This window comes from Scatophagus argus, chromosome 21 (assembly GCF_020382885.2).
Source record: "Scatophagus argus isolate fScaArg1 chromosome 21, fScaArg1.pri, whole genome shotgun sequence".
Classification (NCBI taxonomy): domain Eukaryota; kingdom Metazoa; phylum Chordata; class Actinopteri; family Scatophagidae; genus Scatophagus; species Scatophagus argus.
Genome location: NC_058513.1, coordinates 5520010 through 5545691, shown reverse-complemented (window position 1 = coordinate 5545691; position 25682 = coordinate 5520010). Strand labels below are relative to the sequence as shown.

At 40.8% G+C, this 25682-nt stretch overlaps 2 protein-coding genes across 2 annotated transcripts; one reads left to right on the top strand and one right to left on the bottom strand.

The window, feature by feature from the left end:
• Positions 1–1782: 1782 nt before the first annotated feature.
• Positions 1783–25607, bottom strand: vstm4b (V-set and transmembrane domain containing 4b). Its single transcript, XM_046377091.1, has 8 exons — positions 25326–25607; positions 23012–23419; positions 9177–9230; positions 8838–8945; positions 8639–8672; positions 8414–8538; positions 7364–7428; positions 1783–6607 (listed from the first exon to the last, which is right to left on the bottom strand). Exons 1-8 carry the CDS (start codon positions 25375–25377, stop codon positions 6482–6484), a joined length of 972 nt encoding a protein of 323 aa, XP_046233047.1. The 5' UTR covers positions 25378–25607; the 3' UTR covers positions 1783–6481.
• LOC124052617 (golgin subfamily A member 6-like protein 22) lies at positions 17507–19627 on the top strand. The gene is made up of 2 exons (XM_046377090.1): positions 17507–17733; positions 17771–19627. The coding sequence occupies exon 2, from the start codon at positions 17790–17792 to the stop codon at positions 19275–19277; it is 1488 nt and encodes a 495-aa protein (XP_046233046.1). The 5' UTR covers positions 17507–17733; positions 17771–17789; the 3' UTR covers positions 19278–19627.
• Positions 25608–25682: the final 75 nt, after the last annotated feature.

Below are 25682 nucleotides of genomic sequence, written 5' to 3'. Positions count from 1 at the left end.
AATCACTGAGTATGTAGCTGTGTTAGCATACTCAACAGTAAGTGAATGCATCACTGTTCATACATACTGAACATACTGTGAATGACAGCCGGGTTGAACCCAGAGCTTTCAGTCAGCAGTGAGGGGAGTTGCACTGCTAAAAGCTATGGATTCATTCAGCTACTATACTGATTCAGTGAAGTCTGTTCATTTAGAACAATCAGCGTATTTGTTCTTAGATGTTCTGAACACCACAGCTGAAACTGACAGTGATGAGTCAGAACAGGAACTTTGCTCCAAAACCAGAAGAATGAGCTTAAAGGTGCTAAAAAGGTTCTTAAGGCTGGGGGGGAACGATAATTCTCCATTTATAAGACCAACCCCTTTCAAATTACACATTGTGATTTGATCATCTAAAAAGCAGCTTTAAGAAAAGTACAAGTTGACTTACAGTCACTCAAAAGTATTATAGTAACACTAGATGACAGATAACAGTAAAAACAAAGCAAAACGTTCCAACTCCATTGCCACATGGAAACCTCATCCCGACCTCATCGGCTCCAAGACTTACAACTTTGCACCCGCACCACAGTCCTCACTGGCTGTTAACAATCTTGAAAGCCATTGTAATATGATGTCATCATTTTAGGAACCCAAAGGGGTGAAATGCAGCCAGCCGGTGAGCCCGGGACAAGCTGTTTCTCATTAGGTCTGCTAGGTCTGCAGTTCCATACAACAGCAGAGGCCGTCACAGCAGTAAGACATGACAGTCGCCTTTGCTGCAGACTAATAAATCTCTCAGTGAAATGCCTCATCAGTTACAATGTGTCTGTCAAACAAATCCCAGTGTGAGGCACAAAACGCCTGTTGGATCCAACACAATGAGATCAGATACCGTCATCCAAAGCTGTTTTCAATAAAGGTCATGACATTTATAGTTTAGCTGACCTGCAAAGGGGCAAACTGTCTTCCCTTCCCATTTCTGTGCTATTTCGTGCATCAGCGTCCAGTAAGAGGATGAGCTGTTAGCCTGGTGTTTTTCTTGGTGTGTTCTTCCTCTAAGGATTTGGAAAACAAGTCGCCTCCTGCGCATTTTTAAACTCACTGGACTTTCAAGACTTTGTTTTAAGGCAGTGGTTTGTTCCTCAACAGGACTCTTACATTCTGCCTGTGTATTCCACTGTGTTTTTAAGAAGGTCAAACAGCCAGAAGCCTGTTGGGTTCGCAGGCTCATGGGCAATGTCCAAGTGGGCCTGTTTGAAGACCTTAACTGTATGGTTTGTGTGGACATGATCTTAGAGTAGTGCTGTATACTTACAGAAAGGATTAAGGAAGAAGAGGTCACTCCTATAACATGTACTGACCGTTCAACATTGGATACTGGATCAGAGTTGCTTACAGGGCATCCAGTCCCGAGCCTTCATCTTATTCCTACTTCCTGCGATTTCCACTTGCTCAAGTCTTTCATTATACGCTCTTTTTTGCCTCAAGGCCAGTGTAGCTATGCATTACTGTAACCACACAGGATATGTTGGTTGTAGACTGTGTTTACTATGCATTGTACTTCTATGGACTGAGATGATGGCATGCATGGGACAGAACGAGCACAGACACACGCAAGGGATTCAACTCTAACAATAGGTTTTGTTTGGCTGTTTTACTGGTGACATCAGTTGTTTTTTAAGGGAGCGTCTCGGAAGCTGTCTGTCTGTCAGACAGGAAACCAGCATCTGTCCTACACCTTCAAGTACAGCTTTTTGGATACAGGGCAGAATTCCTTTTTTATTTCCTTCTCTCTCTCTCTCTCTCTCTCTCTCTCTCTTCTTTTATTTATCACATCCTCTTAATATTGTCTTCATTTTCAACAATTCCACCCACTTAAAAAAATGTATTTACCTTAATGATCATATTTTATTGCTCCTGAACCATTTCCCTCAAAACTAAGTCATCTGACCTGTCAACTCTGTGTTTTCTTTGTGAGCGAGACATTTTTATAAGACCTCTGGGGCTCCTTTTGCCCCCTCCCATCTCACACACACTCACACACATGCACACACAGTGAGCTTCCTCTCTCTTTTCCTTTCGAAAATAATTTGGAGGTTGCACTAAACCGAACATTTAATTCTCCCCCTCTCTCATTACAGCGCCTCCACCACCACAAGAGCAGCTGACACCCATCCAGGCTGCTAACGACTGCACCCCTCTATCATCTCCTCTTTATGTCAACATGGAGGTGAAATATAACTGGAGCTGGGGAGTGTGAGCTCTGATCACAGTGTAGATACTTCTCTTGACTAGCAGTGAATGCACATTAATAGTATATGAAAGCTTAAAGACCTCAGTTTAGTTGGATCTCTTTCTGTAGCATTTGGATATGCTTTAATTCACCCAGCAGATCAGTCAGATATTTTCAGTGGATGAACTAGGACCATACGTCTTTCATAGAGTTAATGGGAAATGATACAATCAGACCCAAGCCATATAATTTTAAAATAGCTGCTATGTTAGCTTTCTTTGAGAAGTTACAGCTTTTTAAACCAAGAAATGAAACGAATCAGTGAATCATAAATTTACATTTAAACATTTCTGCATAGAAAATGAGTCCTGTATTTCATATTTGCAATACTAAATAATTTCCACATCATACAATACAACTGGCAGGTTAAATGCCCTCCTCAGTGCCTCACCTAACCAGTGCAGCCAGTGCAATCAATAGGTGTGGGAAGCTTCACATGCTCACAATGACAGTGTGAGGATGCATATGTTTAGCTTGTCACTTACGCACATTCTGACATTTGCTATTTAGCATTGAAAGCCATCAACAGGTCAAAAATTCAAATGTAAAATTTCAATTTTGACCAGATGGTAGCTGGAAATGAAAAGCAAAATAATCTATATTCATTCTGAGAGAACAACGCAAATGTAAAAAGATGACCAAAGCAATGAGGACACATCATCTTGGAATGTACGTACATCATTTTGTAACATTCGATCATTACAAGTCACAAATCTTGACCTGCAGGATCATCAGTGACAGCTCTGAATATGCATCCATGGGTCACATGACACAGATAATGTAATAGAAAATTTTAGCACAATCCTTCCAATAGTTGTGGAGTTATTTCTGTCTGGACCGAAGTGGTGGACTGACAGACAGACCATTAGCATGGTTAGAAAGCAGCATACTGTGCATATCCATGTATATATTTATTTCACTTAGTGATACACAGTGAACTGATGAAATGAACAAAATGAAAAAGAGCAGAAGTGGAATGTTGATGATTGCAGAGGTCAGTGGTGGGCAGAGAGGGAAAAGAGGGAGCAGAGAGGCAGAATTCACACACATGGTTCTAGTTAGTGGACTCCCATTAAGGACAATGTGGTCTGGAATAAACTTTACATTTCACAGTTTAAGGGCATTTTTAAGACACTTCTGCCCGCCACTGAAAGGTCACTTTCAGTCGTTTCATGGATAATACACACTGTGCAACTGAAAAACACAAAAGAGAACAACAATGGAAAATTGGAATGGTGACAAATGGAGGGCGATAGTGGTTTGTTCTGAAACATAATATATAGGCAGGAGCAGAAAGAATGTAAAAATCTGCAACCACCAGCTTGCTGTAAAGATTATAAATATGTGGTTATCATACAACATAACTGGCTTGACATTTTAAAACAGACATGAGAACTTCTGTCTTTTGTTGGTGGAGACAGACTGTTTCAACACATCAGTCTCAGAAATTTCATGTGTACATCAGCTGTTTGCTAGCTAACCATAGTTGGTCCATAGTTTCTCATTACATAAGTAAAGCAAAAACCACCTATATAGATTCTCTAATTACAATCAGATCGGTTTGCTCATGTTATGTGCTGATTTAGCTAAAGTCTGACAATGACTAAAGGCATGCAGGGGAAAGAGGGACTCATGTTTGTGAGGAACTCCATCGCAGTGGTGGAAAGCAACTAAATACATTTACTCAAATACTGTACTAAAGTACGGTTCTGAGGCAACTGTATTCTGTATTACAATTTTCTGCTACTGCGATTCACATCACAAATACATTTCAGAGGGAAATATTGTACTTTTTACTCCACTGTATTTTTCTCACAGTCACTTGAGTTACGATTTAAGAAAGACTCAATAAGAGTATGAAATACAACACATTTTTAAAGAATACACCAGCGTCTGGTTCATGTCTGGCTGGGGCCTCTCTCTTCATAACTGAGATGTGTAAAAGTTGTCGACCCTGCAAAAGGGACCTCTCATTTCGGTTTCATTTAGATGACTCATGCTGATCGCCACATGACCCCTGAAATTTATCTGATGACCCTTGGGAGGGACGCGACCCCTAGGTTGGAAAACACTCAACACGACTAATGCAACAGTTAAATACGGTACTTTTACACACTGATGCACCAGTAATGGAAACCATTCATGTAATATACAATAAGGTAACACTCACAGGGGCCATTTTTTGTTAAATGCGTACTTTTCACTTTGACTTTAATTACTCTGTGCATTGTGCTGATAGTACTTCTGTAGTTTTACTTGAGTAAGATTTGGAATGCAGGAATTTTGTGTGTAATGAGGTACTTTAACATCATTGTTTTATTATTTTTACCAAAGTAAACGAGTACCTCCTCCACCACCGCTCCATTTTTATGGACAACTCCACACAAGATAGTGGAGGTCTTGGGGGAAGGGAGGGATCCGGTGCCTTTGTGTCTGGGTTTCAAGTTCACTGTTTAAAACACTCTCCTTTGCTTTTCCGTGCCTGCATCCAGAGGATCATTAAATGGAAAAAGAGGCCTAAGCACTTTCACACTCAGATTCGTGGAAAGTGAGAAAGCAAAGAGACTGTACAAAGGAATGTGGGGTTTCAGCTGATATGGCTTCTGGCTCTTATCTCAAGTCGAACAACAAAATCTCCTTAAGCTTTGAAGTAAACTACATTAATGTGAAATAGTTCAAATACTGATATTAGTTTTTCCCAGTTTGTAGATCAGGTGTCACAGTTGTCTGCAGCGTTTTGGATTTATAGTATGTGCCTTTTTAAGTTTGACGGCATTTAGCCTACATGTAACTCCACCCTTGTTTGTATATAGAGTATGTTCATATGTCACTGGTGTGCTAAGTGGCTGTTGGCACCACATGAAAGGGCTTGGATGGTCTCACATACTTGCCCGTAGGGGGAGGTCATGGGGCTAATCGTTACTTCAATATCAACTCTGTGGAGTTGTGGTCATTATGAACTGCAACCTGATACAAAGATTCTGACTGAATGAAACTGAGATGCAGATGTTGTGAGGCAGATAATGCTGGAAACACACTAGAGGTTAATCACATTTGGAAATACACTGATTCACATCCAATAACAGCTGATGTCTTGATCTTACCTCGTCTCGCCTTGATAACTCTGCTTAGACCTACTCGAGATGAGGTTTCCCACAATTCACTGTGAAAACAACTGACTGAGGAAATTTCAGACGTCAGGACCTCACAGAAACCTATTTGGTATGACATGTTGTTGCTTAAACATAAATTTATGAAAATGTCAGCATCCAGATTAATGTGTATTTATGAATTTAAAGGAATAGTTTGTCATTTTATGAAGCAGCTTAGATGAGAAGATCGATACCTCGGTCCTGTCTGTACATTAAGTTTGAAACTAGAGCCATAAGGGACATCAGTTCAGCTCAGAACAGTCTGGAAGCAGGGGAAAACAAAGGTTTTTCGATACACCTACTAGCACATCTGATGCTCACCAATGAACACATAAGATCATATTTGCTTTTTATCCATAAAAATATAGAAGAGGAAAAACAAGAATTTGTAGCTTTACAGAGTTGCATAATGTAGTTTTGTTCGTGGCTGACAACAACTTGGATATATTTGTAAATAAACAGTTGCAACACTTCACTTCCCCTAGCTAGCAGGCTAAAGCCAGGCTAACTGTTTTCCCCTGCTGTCACTCTTAATGGTAAGCCTAGCTAAGCTTATCACTTCATGTTTCTAGTTTGATACATAATGCACAGACATCAGACCAGTATCAACTGCTTTATCTCCCTTCACCTCATCCTGAGTGTCTACAACACACCACAGGACATTAACCTTCTGATATCAGATTACAAATATGAAATGAAAGTTTTATATGAACAGGCAGATTAATCCGCGAGTTCAAAAGTCCAATCTCCCCTCCGACTGTCATGATAGACAAATCTGGTCTTAATGCACCATAGTCTTCTATTATGTTTCCAGTTTAAGCTACACAGAATACAAACACTGGTGCAAAGGAAATTTCTATAACACAAAACATTTCCTTTTGCATCTTGGTCTCATAAAATGAAGTTAAATGAAAGAATATATAAAATCATATGTACAATAAATGTGAGACATTTTGCCCTTCACAAACCATAGGAATACAAAACAATACAGACTTTAAATAGACAATATTTTTTTTTACACAAGACACAGTTAGTAGTGGTGTGTGTGTTTCTCTCATAGCTGCTGCTCTTCAAACAGTATCTGAGCATACACAGTGCCGCTACATGATGCCTTGGTTTCTGGAATGGGTTTCACCAGATCCAGCTCTGCGTAGGTCAGATTCTCCTCCACTATCTTCGGCTGGAGATATGGAGATGTGGAGATGGAGGAGAAGGAAGGCAGAGGAAACGACGGAGGAGAGGGAGATGGAAAGGGAGGGAAGTGGCATCAGTGGTTAGAAAATGAGCACAGAGGTTAAGGAAGAACCCCGTCATTAATCATGAGCTTAAGCTTTCTTGTCAATGTGAACACAGTCAAGAAATCTTTAAATTGAATTAAAAACGAATCCTGAACAGCAGTTAGCGCGCACTTTATCCTGAGAGAGGAACACTTAAAGTTAGATGTTTTGCTCTCTCATCTCCTTGGTTTGCCTCTGCATTGGTTTGGTAAATGACAGCCTGTGTGTAGACGTCTCCTAACAGGACTCATGGGTTAAAGATGCCAAAATTCAATTACCTCTTGCAGCATTCTGTGCCGTTAAAAAGCCAAGTTGCCACATAGCCACTTCATTCCAGTGACAATTAAAACATTAAATCTGGGTTACGTGGTACACTTTATGACATTTTCTGGAACTTTTACTGGCATACATTTCTGACACGTGTTGGTCATTCTCCATTGTACTTGGCACAGTAGCAATAGTAGGCTGTCTCAAGTAGGCAATAGTATCAGTGAGTGAGTACTGGCAGAAAAGTGTTCTCAAAAATAACATAAAACACATATTTTATGCGGGTTACACACAGGTAAAAACGATTATTAAGTAGACTTCCGATTATGTGACAACAATAATGAATGATGATTAAAATAAAGAATGCATCAAAGGGCACGTATTGCACTCACCAACACTACTTTCCTTGGTTGCGGTTTTAAAAGTTTGGGTTTCCTTGTTTTGTCTCCAATGGGAGCTGCAGGGACAAAACAAATGTAAGTGGTTTTGCAGATATCCTTTATCTAGATTTACAAGATCCAGATCTCTATCATAACCACAACTCTGACATGAGTTCACCTCCAGATAGCATTAAGACCGACAGTGGTGATAACAACAGAAAACGTTCAAGGCCCTTACAGATTCTATTATTAAAAATTCAATCCCACTTCTGAAGTTACTGAGCTTCTGAGTGGAGCTTCTGAATAATTTTAAGCACTTTAAGCTCAGTGTTTTGTTTTTATAGCCTGCAGTTTATATCTCGTTGGTTTCATCAGTACAAAGTCAAAGTGTAAAAACTGTTCAGTGATTTAAGTGATGTATGAGCCCAACTTATTCCTCGTGTCTCCTTTGTGGTTCCCTGGAAACAACCCTCCTGCAAACCTAATGTTTTTCACAGGTTTTTGTATGTATTACACAAGATACCAAGTGTTAATTAGTTAATTAGTAACTTTTAATATTAATGAATGCTCAAAAATAATTCAGTTGAAACTGCTTAACATCAAAACAGCAACAATCAGTGAGGTTGGCTCTAAAACGCCTCAAAACACTGCTTGTCAGCACAGTTTCTAGTTAAATTTTAAACATGAGCCATGAGTGGGGAGGAAACTGAGTGAGTTTGGAGCTCTACCACAACATGATGGCCATTAAGACTGTACTGAACCCAAAATAACTCATGTTTTTTTGCTTTCAGTGAGAAATAAGAAAAAAAAGAAGCCAAGCAGAACAAAATGAACCAAGTGTAAACCTCAGTTTGGACTGATGCTCATACTAAGCTATTTATGTCAGACAGTAAATGAGCTACTTGTGAGTCTCGTCTTGTTGACAAGGTGTGGCTCACGTCTGATTGCACAGTTTACATCTGAACAAATCTAAAACAAAAATGGATCCAAGTCCAGTTTTTTTCCAACATGCTTTAGACAAAACTGTAAATGCTGTGAATGCACCCAGACACTCTTGTTTACCTTTTGCAGGTATCTCTGGTGGTATCTCCACCTGGTAGTCTCTGCTCCTTTTCTTCCTGTACCTTCGCTCCTTCTTAGGCAGAGCAGGAGACACGCTAACCAGACTGGTGACGGTCTCTCCTGAGCTGGATTGAGACCAGATTTCCACATGTTCAGTGTAGTCAAGAACATTTGAGTGTTTGCTATCTTTTCTGTCTGTGTGTGTGTGTCCTCCTAAAATCTTACCTGTTCTGAGGGCTTTTGACCAAGTGGTAATTATCTACAGAGATAAAACACATTTAGAAATGTGATATCTGACAGGGAGACAGGTAAGTGTACTTCAGTAAAAGGCAAACTTCTCTAGCTGAGTGCTTAGAGGAAAAAGATGGACACAAAAAAAAATTGAGACTTAAGAACCCAAGTCAGTGGACAGTAATGCTCTAACCTTTTAACCTCTGTTTCCTCTGTATGTACTGGCAGGTTACTGTTATCGTGAACATGCACATACACAGCAGACCCACTGAGCAGATCAGCACTGCACACAGGTACACATCTGAAACACAAAAACACACACTTTAGTTCATCAGTGCATCAGCCTCATGCCTACACAAAAATCTGAAAGAAAAAAGAAGTACCGGTACATGTTTTATGAGCTATTTAAGTGACTGTACTATATCCTTTGGTTTGGGCTATTTTAGTCTGCCAAGAACCATACAGTGCCAGTACACCACACACACACACACACACACACACACTCGAACACACTAAAAATATAACAACTTACCTTCAAACAAGCTCCACAGGCTTTCTTTGGCCTTGGTGGCCGGTAAAAGATGCACTACATGAAGAAAGAAAGAGAGGGGAGAACCATGTAAAGTCCACAGTCATCACTGCGGCCTCCCTGCCGCCTGATTACACCCTGGTTTGAGTTTAAATAAAGGTAATTGTAGGAAGACAATGAGCCGAGGTGGGTCTCCTCCCTGCCTGATCCTTGTCTCTGAATCACTGTCTCAATGTTAACCTTTACTGTTTCTTTTTGGTTTTTTTTTTTAAAAAAGGATAAATAGCTCATTAAACCAGGCATTAATGCAAACAATTGACTTAGAGTTATGCATCATCACAACCTTTTATTGCAGATCCACCAAAGGCCACTTGTGCCCATTTCAATCAAGAGTGATAACGATGGTTGATTTACCACTCAGGAATGTGTAGTATTTTTTGTAACAATGGTTCAACTTTTAAGGCTGTTTTCTCTTCTTTCCTTATTTTATGGTCAGTGCAGAGAACGTGAAAAAGAGGTATGACATGGATTTATGGTTCCTGTGCAGGAATCGAACCAAGGACAATACACATTAAGACTACCAGGACACCCTGGATCAATGGGTTTTTGACTTGAGACAGTGGAAGACAAAAGCAGACTTCTCAATTTCACTTGGACAACCAGTGATGTGGCCACTTTAGACGACCGTTGCTGGCTGGACTATTTAGTGTCTTAGCCAGCTCAAATAAAATTATAGTCCTGCAGACGGTCTTAAATATGATATCTGACAGGCCAGTTGTTATGGTTCTAAAGCTTACAACAAAAAAGCTAGCATCCTCACAAGTTACTTGTGACTGTACAAGTCATGGGCATAAAGGAGCAGGACTGTTTTATTGGATTTAGAGTGACGCTAATTAGCCTAATTGTGTTATGAGAAAAGCTTGTCATGCTTAATTATGGTTGCTAAGCCTTGACTGGTCAATTAAAACTACAAGGTACACATCATAATGAGAAAGAAAAAAGCTCAGATGTGACTTTTGAGCTTTTTCAGCAACCCCATGTCCCCATGTCTTAGATAGACACCAGTTACTGTACACCGCAGCATAGACAGGATAACTGTGACACCATAAAATATATGAGCAGAATATGAGCAGCAATGGGGAAGGCCTGTGAATGCGGCCTTTATCTGTGTAATGAGAATTCCAGTTATGTGCTGCTTGTCTCTAAAATGACTGAGAAAATATGCTTCCCATCCCATCAACCTGAAATCTCACCCCACACACTCACTCATTTCTCCACCCCATCTGACCACAGTAGTCTTAACATATGCTATACTCTTGCTGCTGGTGGTAGGAAGCTTGTGAAGTGACACCCACTAGGGCATCTTGAAATACCCCAAACCACCAGCAGCTGACGACAGGCAGGCTCACCACGCTGGCTGGAGACTTTCTCACAGGAAGACTGGCTGCGCTGCTTGCTGACTGACTGACAAATTTGTTATAAACATGCTTCAGGTGATTCCAAAACACAGCTACACGGTCGGAGCTATTAAATTGATCCTCTCTGCATACACTGATCCTCATGCAATTATTTATGTACAAAACTGGCATATCAAAATCTAAAACACTAAAAAGTTAAGAAACCAATAAATAACTAGAACCATCTGATAGATGGAACATATGAGACTTTTTTTAAAACCATTACTAAAACACTTCGACCTCCCAGTCACAACTTTCCTTTCATACAGCTAGTGATATAAAACTGTGTGGAACAGCCAAAGCATGAATTAAACTGCCAAACATCACATAAATCACTGGGATGTTTACTGCAAAGCCTGCAGTTCTGAGAAGATTAAACCGTAGGAAAGAGCTTCATCAGAATGCTGCATCATGCTCATAACGCTACAGTCAAACTACTCATTCTGTTATGGGACAACATTTATTAAAACTAAATGTCACTACAAGGCCAGTAATAACAGGGTACCCTTATACAAAAAAACAGTCAACCACACACGTCTTTCAGCAGTTCACAGAGAACTACATTAAGCAATGGTTTAGAAAATGAAATGTACTAAGTAGTGGTGTTACCATTTTGCTCAACCCATAATCAACTGCTTTCATGACAGAAGAAGTGAACGTTCTTGGACCACTATATCCCTGTCTGCTATTAATTGGCTCTTAGATATTAGACTTTTTTCAACCCCCCCCCCCCCAACAACAAAAAAAAAAGAAAAAAAAAGGTTACTGACATTTCCACCTTGTTGGTTGAAAGGCTTTAATGAAACCAGCAGTCCACAGATTGTTCTCTGCTGGGAGCATACTTTTGGATTTGGTCCCCATCTGTGAAACCACTAACCCTTCACTGGCCATATGTGACCTACATTTTGCTGTTTGAAAACATTGGCCTTAATCATTTTTAAAGGGGAGATGGACAAAATGATCTTGGCTGTGGATTATTATGTTTACTACAAAGTGTTTACATTGTAAATATGAGTAGGTATAAAAGTTTAAGAGTTTTGCTAAATCAAAGTTGGTGCTTCAACGTAATCAAAATGTGTGATGAAAACTCAGAATATCAGATTAATTCGCCTTGATGACTGGGCTCAAAAAAGTGCAATCAGACAAAAATAGTGGTTATAATCACAAAGGTATCAGTGATGAGCATCAACAGAGTCAAATCCTTTCATACCTTGTTTACCTAGCCTCTAGCTTTATCAAGTAGCTTGGTTTGCTGTCCAAGTACGAGTTGACAGCAAATGTAAATCAGCACAGGAACAACAATGAAATCATGGTGTCACAGTAATGCATCAGCAGTTGATATGTAGTGTAGTATGGCTGTCACATTATTTGGAAAGGTTTTGTGAAACACATTTTCTAAGGACACTGTTGTTTATAAAAATCTCAAAAGCACAGTTTCAGCACATACATCGGCGGCACAAACAGACAGAACACACAAAAAGACTTTCTGTTGCTTGTTCAAAATGGCAGATGAATTCATTTAAAGACCCGTCGTTCCTTGACAGTAAATTATTCAGAGCGTAAATCTTGCCAAAATCTATGACGTTTATGTGGTGTTTTTGCCTCAGGTTCTGTGTAGCTCTGTCAGAGCAGCAGCTGTAAATGTTGGAATAATCAGAAATCGGATAAATCTGGTGTGCTGTGTACCATAAAACTGGCTCTTATCCTCATCTAGTCAAAGTCTTCTTTTATATACAACTTTTGAATTGCAGCATCAGACTAAAGTGGAAACATTCAAACAAACTCCTTTTTGTTCATCAGAGCCACAGAGTTGCATTCATTTGCTGAGTGTATTTCAGATTTGTGGCTCTTTTTTGTACCCCAACAAACCTAACACTGAACATCAATACCCAGATGTGGACGGGAGTGAATAATCTCTGTGTCTTCCCCATTTATGGAGTTAGTCACTGCTTTAATTTACTGTATTATAAAAGCCTGGAAATGAATGTACACAAGTGACATTGTGTGTCTTAACAAAGCTTTGAATAATCCAGCCTTTCCACTTCCTGTTGTGTGTTTCCATCTTTTCTTCTAAGAATTAGCATCTTTTTGTATGTCTGCTCCACCATCCTATCCTTATTATAGCTGTAAACATGGGCCTACTGGATGTACCTTTTTATGTCTACAGAGATGTTTGTGACCAAAGAACTGAGAATCTGCTAATAGGATACCCAGAGGTCTGTGTTCTTACTTTACTTAAACCCATGCCATATCTGTGTGCCGCGCACCCCTTGTTAACTCACAGTCGCCCACATGTGTTATAGAAATACCTATGAATTTAGTTTGTTTATGCCAAGAAGAGGCTGTGTGCACATTGTGCTCTGCCCTCAGTTTTTCTACCAAACCCTCTGACCTCTCTGGTTGTGTTTATTATGGCAGTAGTAAGTAGAGTAATGGGACTTCTGTGTGTGAGACATACTGTGGAAACACCTGGTCGCCTAATGTTATCCGACCGCAGGAATTCCATCAGCTTGACGTCACAAACACACGCAATTGTGCACATAAAGCCTCAGTCATCTGCTGTTTCTCATCTGAAGTGGGGACCCGAAGCAGTGGCCCCAGAGGGGTATTAACTCCTCCGATGTGTAGCTGATGTTTATCATAGCTGTCAAGCGTTCGTGTGGATACTGTGAAGAAATACCGTAGGCCATTTGTCCACTGGGCAGAAATAATGCAGTTTTTCACGGTTGTTATGCTTTAGCCCATCCATTACGCGGCCTAGACAGTGGACAGTGTATGTCAAAGTGTTTGGTTCGGAGAACTCATATCTCAGATGGTGACAAAACTCATGGGTTTATCTTTGAGTTCATGTTGGTTTCCCTGAATCTTAAAGGCTTATCAGGGCAGGCATCTAAGGCATCTTAGAGGGCACTTCAGTTGTGTTGATTTTCAGAAATTTGGGCGTCAGAGTGCAATTGAGTTCACCAGTGCAAGGGAGGTATTCCAGTCTAGTCTAGGCCTACTTTTGAGCTTCCACTCACTCATGTTATGTAATTAAATTTAAATGTTGTAGTTTTATTTTCTACATGTATTGCCATCTGTGTTATAATTGCAGTGTCCATTTCAAAATGTCTCAGTTGTTTTTTTTTTCACTAGTATCTCTGAAACCACAATGGACTGGTGCCTCTTTGGATAAAAATAACTCTCCACATCCTTAACCACCAAAGGTTAAAAGCCAGACATGAGTCAGCTGCCCACTCGATTGTCACTGCAGACAAACATTCAAACTTTACCTTCTTCAGCACAACTATCTCTTGTTCCATTTCTGCTGAGTCTCTCAGGACTGTCTGTTCTACTTTTGGGAGGGAAACTCCATGTCAGGGCCAATGTCAACAGCTTTCATTAGGGACTGTGTGTCTGCCCAGACTTGGCTGTGGACACCCCGAAAGTCACAGCCTGTAGGAACCCTTCCATGGAAAATGTGGCGAGGAACATCTTGTGTTGATGAACACTGACAGTACTTCAACAATGAGCTTTCATAAGATGAATTGTATTGATGTATGATTGTAACAAGAATGAAACTTTGTGATGCATTCATACTTATGATAAACCACTCAGAAAGCAGCAGTTTCACATAAATACCTCTCTGCTTTCTTCTGATCATTGAAGTAACACAATACTGAACCTGCAGCCATTTCATGAAGTTTCTGCATTTGCTGCTTTAAATGCTTAGCATCTGTTAGCTCTTTCTCTGATAAAGAATGAAAATGACTTCCAGTGTTGGAGTCTGTTACGAGTCAATAAAAGAAAACCTAGATAGTTGGCATTAGCATCACCGTTTAAAAAAAAAACAAAACAAAAAACAACAACAAATCATTAACAAAATCAAACACAGTAAAAGACATCTCACAACTATACGAGTATGAGTATGTATGTAAGCTAAATCAAACAGTGAAATGTTAGAACACATTAACATACGTAAATATGAGACACATCTCCACTTCCTCACACTGTACAAAAATGAAGCCAAAATATCCCAGATATAAGCGCTGCCATCTTGTGTTGGTGATGTCATTTGGAGCCAGTAGTGATTGGTTGGTGGAGCCATGGGACTGAGTTCCTGCCTATATACCTGTCTTACTCAATCTGGACAAGAGCTCATTTGTAGATTATGAGTCGTAGTATCACAATATGAACTTGCTCTACAGTGCAGTACAAGAACAACTCTTCTTTATATCCATGTTTTCTACTTGGATGATCAACTGGTGAGGATGCTGACTTTCTGCCAGGGCACATATATCATTCTTACATCATCTCATCCCTCATTTGAAAACAACTCAGCTGGAAAGATTAGAGAGTCTGCAGGAGATAGTGTGTTCATCCCACTCACCGAGTCAACGTTAAAAATCTGTCACCAGCAATTATCATTTCAGCCTCTTAAGTGATGCTTGCTAGAAACGTGAAGCCTTCGGGGACAGAAAGCTTCACAGACGCACTTTATCAAGGTGCTGCTTAGCTTACAGTTAGATAGCAACAAAGTTTGAGAGAAACACCAAAAAACATCAGCATTCTCCTCATGTCTGTTGGTGAACATGAGAATTGCATTCAAAATCTGACACAAATGAAAAGTTGAGAAGATAATTACGAAGCTTTTAAAGTGTGTCTACGGTTTTGTGAAAGTGAAGAGAAGAGATTTCTGGGCAATATCTGGTACGAGGGGATTTGTCATCCATTCCATTGTGTGAGCGTCTCATGTGCCAGCAGTGGCACTGAAACCACACATTCTCCCTCTGCTCTTTCTCCAAGAACATCTACTCAGTCAAAGCCACAACTTATTGCGATGGAGGATCGTTTTATCTCCAGACTCACTCCTAACCAATGACATTTCCCCTCACCAAATCAAAAGCAGGACAGTGCTTTAACTGTGTGAACCCACTTCACTATTTCTCCAGCCAGATGAATTACATCATCCAGTTGTGGTCACAGAAAATGCTACTGCTGGAGACTCAAAACTGCTCCCCCCAGGACAAATGTTTTTTTTAATGCTGTATTCAGTGTACTGATCACAATTTGAGCTTACTTTGGGCTTCTCTGTAAGACTATGAACATCACCCCATTTGCTTTAAACTGACATTTGGAGGCATTTGACAGAATTACATGTCAGAAAGATTTGTTATGTTGCTGCCCGCATCTTCAGATGCAGTCATATTTTTGAGGTAGAGAGGGAGTGTTAACGGGGCATCCATGCTCTTTTTCCATGCTTTTCTAGCTCCAGCAGTTTCATGTGTTCACAGCTGCGCAATAGCAGTCGCCGTTTTCCGCTGCTGGCCGTTTAAGGTTTCTGCAGACAAACCTGGCATCTGCGTTTTCTGCGGTCTTACTATTATCAAAACAGCATTTGTCACTGCTTCTGTTGTGGTTGCAAAAATAGCTGTTAAGTCTCCACCCTGTACCATCAAAAGCAGTGACGTCACTCTGTGAGAAACTGGGCTAAAGCTACGGGTTTCTCCTGCCAAGTATAAATTGAAGCAACTGAATACAGAGATTCCCCACCTTTTTTTGGCTCAAGGCCTCAATTCCCACTCTGACAATTAACGTAAGTCCACTTGTTTAAAACAAAGACATTTCATTGCTACTGGATACTTTTAAAATGTTGGACAGAAATTTTAATAAAGAAGTATGAAAGAACATTTTAGACTATAATAAGCTATAGAGGTTGGGGCTTAGAGTCCTTATGCAGAAAAGGTTGAGACTGATATGAACTCACCATATCTAAAAGATGCAGTGTGTAGTCACATTTCCAGTCCTAAACATCTTTTAAATCCAGCTTCATGTCAGTGTTTGCAAAAGCAGCATTCATTTACATGAAAGGTTGATCAGCCGTTCTACAGCAATCCACAGAGACTGCTAAACACTACTTACCAGGCCTCAAGAAAGAGATTTGCTTTCTTTGCTATGTACACTGTAGGATGTTGTGAGGTTGTTGCGATGTGCAGGTTTATCAGTTTCAACAGTTATGCAACAAGGTTCAAGTGATTTTTTAAAAACTCATTTTTGGGATTTCCAACTTATTTTAGGCTTTGAAAAATAAAATAAATATTTAAATAAATAAATAGGGCAGCATAGCGGTATATATAAGCGGTATAGAAAATGGATGGTTTTAAATAAATATAAATCTAATATAGGTTTGTGACCTATGCTAGCCTTCTACCTGTGGAGCTGACATGAAAAAATATTTTGATTCAGTTAGTCTGGTGAAGGAAGTTTGGTTGACTACTGTCCCTTCAGTTGCTGTCAGATGGTTGCTTCTTTGGACTGAGACGCTGAATGCAGGTGTAAATAAAAGGTTACTACCTCAATGGCGACAATAGTACACTATGACACTAAGAAAAAGTCACATGAGTCACATATCTATGAATCTGTCTTACTTTCTAACCAATCAGTCTTCTCTAGTAGGTGACAAATATTTTTATGTATTATTTTCTATGGTTGTGTTTCCTCTGTTGTGGTACATGATATCAGTATACACTACTGTTTGATTTGGTGAGGTACGTTGTCACACTGGTTAGAGGCAACCTGATCTCACAGAAATACGTGACATATGCATGGATTGTTGACGCTGCATTACGACGCACTGACACAAAGGCAGAACAGCTTCCAGGTGTGAATGTGTGTCACTGTGTGAATGTGATCAGGGCCTTCATGCTCTCAGCGAATCAACAGAGGTAAAAAATAATCAGCACTGTTGCTAGGCAACACATGATTGAGCTTGCAGAGTTTTACCAGTCCTATGATGTTCCAGCTTCAAAGCCAACAGAATGCTAGAATCTGATGACATCAGACTTGACATCAAAGCCGGACTGCAGAACTCTGAAATCAAAAACCCAGGAATACCACAACAGTCGAGTCAGATTCACTCGGATCAGCTACGAACAAGTGACGTGTCGCACAGTCAAGTCGATTTTACCTTTGAGAAAGTCCTCAACAAAAATCTACAGCTCTCAACAGCAAACTACGGTGTACAACAGACAACGCGGTCTATAACAGACAACACAGTCTATAACAGACAACACAGTCTATAACAGACAGCTCCAGTCTGCGAAAGACAACACCGTCTACTACAGGTAAGTAAATTGTTCTTGTGCTGTTTTTTATTTACAGTCTACATCAGACAGGGACCATGGACCAAGCAAACAATCCCGGAAACAGCCAACAAGCTGCTTTCGCTGCTCCACAGGTCAGTTGGGCCCATGCAGCGCTTCCCACAGATCCTGTCGAACTGCAGCGCGAGCTTCTAGACGCTCGTGGCGCCCTGGAGCAATGGGGGTCTCAGAGAATGAAGATGGGATACAGGATCCACAAACTGAAATATGAGGTCAACAGACGGGACATGTTCATAGACCTCAGGGACAGAAAGTTCAGTGACGAAACACAAAAGAGCCGTGACACCATCGCACAGCATGAAGAAGAAATCTCCAACCTGAAGAGAAGTCTCCAGTACATGCAGAGCGTTCAGGAAGAGAGCGTCCAAGAGAAAGAACACATGGAAGCCAAACTGAAGGCAGAGCGACAAAAGGCCACAGAGAAAACCAACGAGCTGCTCGTGCTGAACCTAGAAAAACAAAAGATTGTTCTGCAGCAGAACGATTTGCAGAACATGGTCAACCGGCTGGAACAGCAGCTCCGTCAGAGGGACAACGAAAACCAGACTCTCAGGAAACACAATGACAGCCTCTATCACAGCCTCACTGAGGCCAACAAAATCCTTCATGCCAGAAAAGCTGAATTTCTGGAGAGCAACAGAGTCTGGCAAGACAAATACAAGGCTCTGCAGGAGAAGTTCAGCGACAAAGAACAGGTTTGGGACACAAAGCAAAACCTGGAGGCAGAGAAGAAGAAACTGTCTGAGAAACAACTCAGTTTGGAGACGACAGTCCAAAAGATGGAGGAACAGAAGAAGGAACTGTACGAGAAACAACTCAGTTTGGAGACAACAGTCCAAAAGATGGAGGAACAGAAGAAGGAACTGTACGAGAAACAACTCAGTTTGGAGACAACAGTCCAAAAGATGGAGGAACAGAACAAGGAACTGGAGGAGCTCCGTCACAAACTCAAGGAAGTCAGACTCCAGCTGAGGACCACCACAGAGAAATTTCAGCAGAGCGACGAAGCTTGGCAGACAAAACACGAAGCTCTGCAGCAGAAATTCAAAGACGAGCTGGCCCAGATAGAACAGAGGTGGGAGAAACACGTCAAAGAGCTGGAGGAAGAGAAGAAACAACTCGCAGAGGAAAACCAGAACTGGCAGATGAAAGTACAGCAGCTGGAGGGAGAGAAAACTGAACTGGAGAAACTCTGTCAGACATGCAGGAAGATTCAGAGAGCGAGGAAAAAGAAAGAAAAAGAAGAGAAAGAAGAGATGAAGAAGAAAGAAAAAGAAGAGAAAGAAGAGATGAAGAAGAAAGAAAAAGAAGAGAAAGAAGAGATGAAGAAGAAAGAAAAAGAAGAAAAGGCAGAGATGAAAAAGAAAGAAAAAGAGGAGAAGAAAAAACAAAGAGAGGAGAAGAAGGCAGAGGGCCGCTGGGGTCGGAGGTTCAACAAGAACTACGACAGCGACAGGGTGGTGGAGGAGGTTGCTGGTTGTTCGGCTCAGGTCGACCAACAGTAGTTCCTTCTTCCTTCGTCTGTCCTGTCTCCACCCTCCCTTCACCCTCTGTCTCCATCACCCCTTCCTCTTTCCACCTTCCCCCTCATTCCTCCCTCCAACTCGCTTCCACCTTCCTAACTCCCCCATTCTCTCTCACAGCCACCTCTTTCCAAGACACTGAAGCTCAAATTGCTCCCAATTCGAGGACGGCACAGCGGCTCACAGAAACACCTCCACCTCGTTTCTGTGAGGAGTTTGTATATCTCCCTGTGTCCATGTAGGGTTTTCTCCTGGTGCTCAGAGTTTCTCCCACAATACAAAAACATGCAGCAAAAACCAAAATTAAATTGCTCATGAAAAAAAAAACAAAAGTCCTCAGAAACGGGAAGTTCAATGCCAAAACACAAAAGAGCTGTGACACCATCACCCCTTCCTCTTTCCACCCCCCCCCTCCCCCCCGCCCCCCATTCCTCCCCCCAGCTCTCTTCCACCTTTCTAACTCCCCCATTCTCTCTCACTCCGTCCTCCCTCACCCCCACCTCTTTCCATCTTTCCCTTAACCCCCCAATCTCTCTCACTCCTTCCTCCTTCACCCTGTGGGGCGGCTGTGGCTCAGGGTGGACGGCGGGTCGTCCACTGATCATGCAGTTGGTGCTCGATCCTCACCTCCTCCTGTCCACATGTCCAAGTGTCCTTGAGCAAGACACTGAAGCCCAAATTGCTCCCCATTCAAGGACGGCACAGCGGCTCACAGAAACACCTCCACCTCGTTTCTGTGAGGAGTTTGTATATCTCCCTGTGTCATGTGGGGTTTTCTCCTGGTGCTCAGGATTCCTCCCACAATACAAAAAAAAACAAAAACATGCAGCAAATTCATCAAAAAATATTCAGCCAAATTAAATTTCTCATTAAAAATAAAATACATAAAAATCAAATTAAAAAAAAGTCAATCATATTTCAACATGCTTGCCTCTCCGAATAAACATACCGAGTATAATACAAATGTAAGACATTATGGTGGCACAAAGTGCTGATATCTGTCATCAAATATTGTTTTCTTCAAGTTACTGTTAATTTAAATAACACTGCAGTTGTATTTGGACAGGATCTGTGTGATTGTAATGGTCACTGGGATGGAGGGTGAGAAACCATACGTCTCAAATGAGATTAAAATCACTGACCAGTTCAGCTAATACTGAAATAAAACCTGTCTTAACGGCTACAAAAAGTCCAGTCTTACTTTTTGCCAAGAAATGTTCAAAAAGATTAATCATCTCAACAAAGTCATGTTTGACGAGTCAAATTACTGAGGATATGGAGGTTTGTGACGTGTCAGTGGTCCAAATGGATTCTGAGGCAACTTCCTCGTTACTGCCCTCGATATGTTTCAGTTGTGTGTTATGTTGTGTGTGGTTATGTTAAGGTACAAAAATCACTTTGAAGAAAAGATCATGATGTGGCTTTAAATACCTGGTTTGGTTACTAATCAGAATCAGAAAGACTTTATTGCCATTGTAAGTGAAGAGGTTTCACATTACCAGGAATTTGTCTTGGTGATTGGTGCATACATAGAACGTGACAAGTAACATATAATAGAGGAATAAAATAAAATAGAATAAGGTAACACAAAATAAAATAAGTAAAATAAATATGTTTCTGGAGGTAGTCCAAAAGTGAGGTAGTGCAAGGTGGAGTATAGTGCAAGTGGGTGAGGTAAACAGTGCAAATGAACAGCAGGTGGATAATGACATGAAAGAATGACTGGAAAACGTCGAGACCTCTTTTTAAAAATAATACGTTTTTCAGCTGGAAAATGAGGAATTTCAGCAGAGCGACGAAGCTTGGCAAACAAAACACGAAGCTCTGCAGCAGAAATTCAAAGACGAGCTGGCCCAGATAGAACAGAGGTGGGAGAAACACGTCAAAGAGCTAAGAGGAAGAGAAGAAACAACTTGCAGAGGAAAACCAGAACTGGCAGATGACAGTACAACAGCTGGAGGGAGAGAAAACTGAACTGGAGAAACTCTGTCAGACATGCAGGAAGATTCAGAGAGCGAGGAAAAAGAAAGAAAAAGAAGAGAAGGAAGAGATGAAGAAGAAAGAAAAAGAAGAGAAGAAAAAAAAAGAGAGGAGAAGAAGGCAGAGGGCCGCTGGGGTTGGAGGTTCAACAAGAACTACGACAGCGACAGGGTGGTGGAGGAGGTTGCTGGTTGTTCGGCTCAGGTCGACCAACAGTAGTTCCTTCTTCCTTCGTCTGTCCTGTCTCCACCCTCCCTTCACCCTCTGTCTCCATCACCCCTTCCTCTTTCCACCTTCCCCCTCATTCCTCCCTCCAACTCGCTTCCACCTTCCTAACTCCCCCATTCTCTCTCACAGCCACCTCTTTCCAAGACACTGAAGCTCAAATTGCTCCCAATTCGAGGACGGCACAGCGGCTCACAGAAACACCTCCACCTCGTTTCTGTGAGGAGTTTGTATATCTCCCTGTGTCCATGTAGGGTTTTCTCCTGGTGCTCAGAGTTTCTCCCACAATACAAAAACATGCAGCAAAAACCAAAATTAAATTCACCTGTCTGTGAAGCTCAGTCCAGGAGTCCTTTGGAACTCTCTTGTTTTCCTCAATTGCTGCATTTTCATTGATTGTTGTTTACAGATGTCTTCTGTAACAGTGTTTGCTAAATACGTAAATACGTTAAATGATTCATGTGTGTCGTTTTTTTAAATATGTATCATATCACATTAATATTTACATTAATACTTCAGTGCATATAGTGTATATGAACTGAATATCTCATTGGGAAACCTAGGAAACGGAAATGTCATGTCTTCCAATGAAAAAGAAGAAGAAGAAGGTTGAGCCCATTTTAACTGCTTATATATTGTTGGGATGTTAATTCTACAGCAATGCATCATATTCTCTAAGATCATCAAATGTTTGTTAGAACTACATATCTCAAAAAGGTTTCATGCTCAGCTATGGGACGATGCATTTTACAACTAATCCAAGAGGGATTTTCAACAGTTTATTTAGCACAAGAAGTAGGAGAATGTTTTGTCAACACATAAGAAAAACAGGAAAGAGAAGAAGAAAACAATCTGACCTGAAAAATAAGCTTTATAGTGTAAAGAAGTGGACTAAAATGCACAGGTGAAGTACAATATGATGTAGTAAAGTAGAAATCTGAATGGAAATACAAGTAATTATAGGCTTTTCATTTAGGTTATGCTTTTATTCTGTGGTGCCCGCACGTAATTTTACCACATTTTGTGTCGGTACCATGTAATGCAGTGTCAACAATCCGTGCATATGTCACGTATTTCTGTGAGACCAGGTTGGTTAGAGGATGTGATGTGTAGAGAATCCATGATCTGCTCTACCACTGGTCTGAACCACGCCATCCAGGCGTAGTCCTTTGGCAAAATACTGTGTGAGTATTTGGAACATACTGAGCATATGTGACAGTGGAAAAGTGGGTTTATTTCTGACTGTTTTGGCACAGAGAGCGGAGGGAAGGATCAAATTACAAACAGAAACAAAGTGTTTCATGGTAAAAACAACAAGGTAGAACAGCCCTTTATTTTTTTACATTCATAAAGGGGTCCACTGCTACTTGCCTGATTCCTCCTCTAAGGTGGTCGTGACTGTTTTGTAAACTAAACGAATATGAAGTGACGCTCACAGAGTGCCTGCTTCTCAAATCATCCAGGGACAACAAAAGAACACATTAAAATAAAGCATTAAATTCAGCGCTCACCTCTCAGCTCAGTCGCAGCAGTGCAGTTTGATGAGGCCTTCCAGCGGTTTTGGTGCTTTTTAAACTCCTGCACCCGGCACATGTAGAGCCCACGGTCCCCCTCGGACACATTCAAGATCAGCAGGTCAAAGATCTTCCCCTGCTTTACCACCGTCAGCTTCAGTTTAGGCCACGGGAAACTCTTTGTGTAGTTGCCATAGAAACGGGCCTTCCTCATGTTGACGCGGGCTATGAGGAGTTCGTCCTCTGGCCGGTCTGTCCCCGCTGGCAGGAAGGTCCATTTCACCACTGGGAGAGCAGTGTTGCGGCGCCGCTGGGACACAATGCAGGAGAGGGTGATATTTTGACCCTCCTGGGCCACCGTGAAGGGGGAAGGGATGATCGTGACGTTGACGGCCAAACATAAATCTGAAGAAAAAAAGATTTATTCAAGTTATTTTAGAATTTGAAGCAGTATGTAGTCTGAATATCTGGATCTGTTGGTACAACTAATGATATCTGTTAAATATCCAGTCCTTGAAAGATGGAGAAGTGGTTGAAGGTTAAGTCTTAACAAAACACATGTGACTTTGAAGCCATGCTCCTCTCATGTTTTGACTGCATGTGGGTTATGGCAACCCCAGTCTAAGCATCTCTCTAAATACTTGAGCTGTTTCAATTGTTTTGTACGTGAAACAGATGGTTGGCTAAAAAACAAGTCAAGTAAGTAAAGCTGAGAATTTAAAGGGAATCAAATTTAGTTTCTAAACTTCTGATCTTCATTCTGAGTTCATTATTTTAATCAAGGAGTGATTCGAATAATTTAATCTATTCTAATAAATTCGAAATTATTAGTTTATTTCGCTAAATTTGATTGAAATTTTGAGACAGTATGATATTTTGTCAAAGAGCAACAGAAGGTTATAGGTTTCAGTTTTCACAGAAAAACTGAAGTTTTTGAAGATCAGTGATTCTTGACCTTGAAATCTGCTGACCAAACAATCTTCACTGAAGGTCACTTACTCAGTTTCTCTGTAGCTTCTGACTTGATCACAGGTTGTCTTCTTGGCTGATGAGTTTTAATGGGACTCAAACTTCACATGATTTTCACTGTCTTACTTTCTTCTAGGACTTCTTTCGGGGTCATTGAATGATCTGTTCATTGCTACCGTTCAGTCTTTTATTGCTCAAAATAATGTCAAGTTAAAGACAGGTTGTCCTGTTTTGGGATTCAGTCTGGCATTCACCACAATTTTGTGCAGTTCAGTTCCTGTATGGGGTCAAATCTGTGCTGAAAGTGATGCAAAATAAAGTAAAGCATTGACTCAAAGCTTGAGCATCTTTATCATAAACCTTAAAATAAAAGAAGTACTCTGATTAATTTAAAGCTGTTTTTATTCCACTTCCAAAGTTACACTTAAATTGAATCCAGCTTTACGTTTTAGAGATGTCTGAGTGCCTGATGAACTGGAGCAGCACGGTAAAATAACAATAAGCATATCAAATACGGTGAAAGTTTGTTCCACAATGAAAACTATGAAGTCACTACAGTCCACATCTTCAGTGGGCTTGTTGTTGTTCAACAGCCTTTTTCCCCCATCACGCTGACAGCCATGTTGTTTTTGGCAGCATGACGACATACGTTGGATGCATATTGAGGAACAAACTTTGCTGCTTCATGAGTTGCATGACTATACATCACACGGCATTTTTTCCAAACTTGGGTAATTTCATAATCCACATTTTCCATGACACGCAAGCATTTCAAGTGTGGCACAACTCAGATGCTTTCAGCTCAGCACCGGTGCCATTCTTACACTTGTGTCTTTCATTAAGTTTTGATTGATGGAACAAAACAAGGAATATACAGTTGAGTGGCTGAAAAGTGTTGTTTTGGTTTTGCATGTTGATTTTGAGCTCTCTAACTGTTAAATGTAATCATCTGTTTGGACAGAAGTTTTCTGAAATCAACATATCTGACTGGAAAAGTGAGACTGCAAACTCTGTTTTATGTTCAAACACTCTGAGGAAAACCACCAATTTTCACTTTGGATTTCCCTCTCATCTCTGCAAACACATGCAGCTTGATAAACTTGTTATTCACCATACCCTGCTAGAAGATCTTTTTTTTTTTTTTAACAGAAACAGGACAGTGTTTAAGAAGATTTAGTTAACAGAGCATCTTATCTACTGAAAAGATTTTTCCCTTCAATCATCACCATGCTGTCTTCTCTAATTCTCACAAGTTTACCGCAAAGCTTCACTGAAAAATAACGGGAAACATTTTGTCTCCACCTCATCCACTTTGGTATGAAGCAAAATAAGCTTTTCCTACCTCCAAGCAGTGCTCGAGTCAGGAGAGCGAAGACCACAGAGGAGATCTTCATTTTCCACGGCTGCAGCCTCCATAAACTCCCAGTTAAATGCCTCTGAAGAAAAGAAGCCCAGAGTTTCCTCCTCCTCCTCCTTCTCTTCTTCTTCTTCTTCTGTTTTTTCTCCCCAGTCAAAGAGTGTAATATGAAACATTGGACGTTCTGTTTCTACTCAGAACCTCCCTCTGCCCCTCCCCCCCCGTTTGTCACACACAGTGGAAACACATTTGGCAGACTCACGTGCCCACACACAAACATACGCACATGCACGCAGACAGAAACAGACAGGTGAGCATGTCTGAGGACACACGCGCACACAC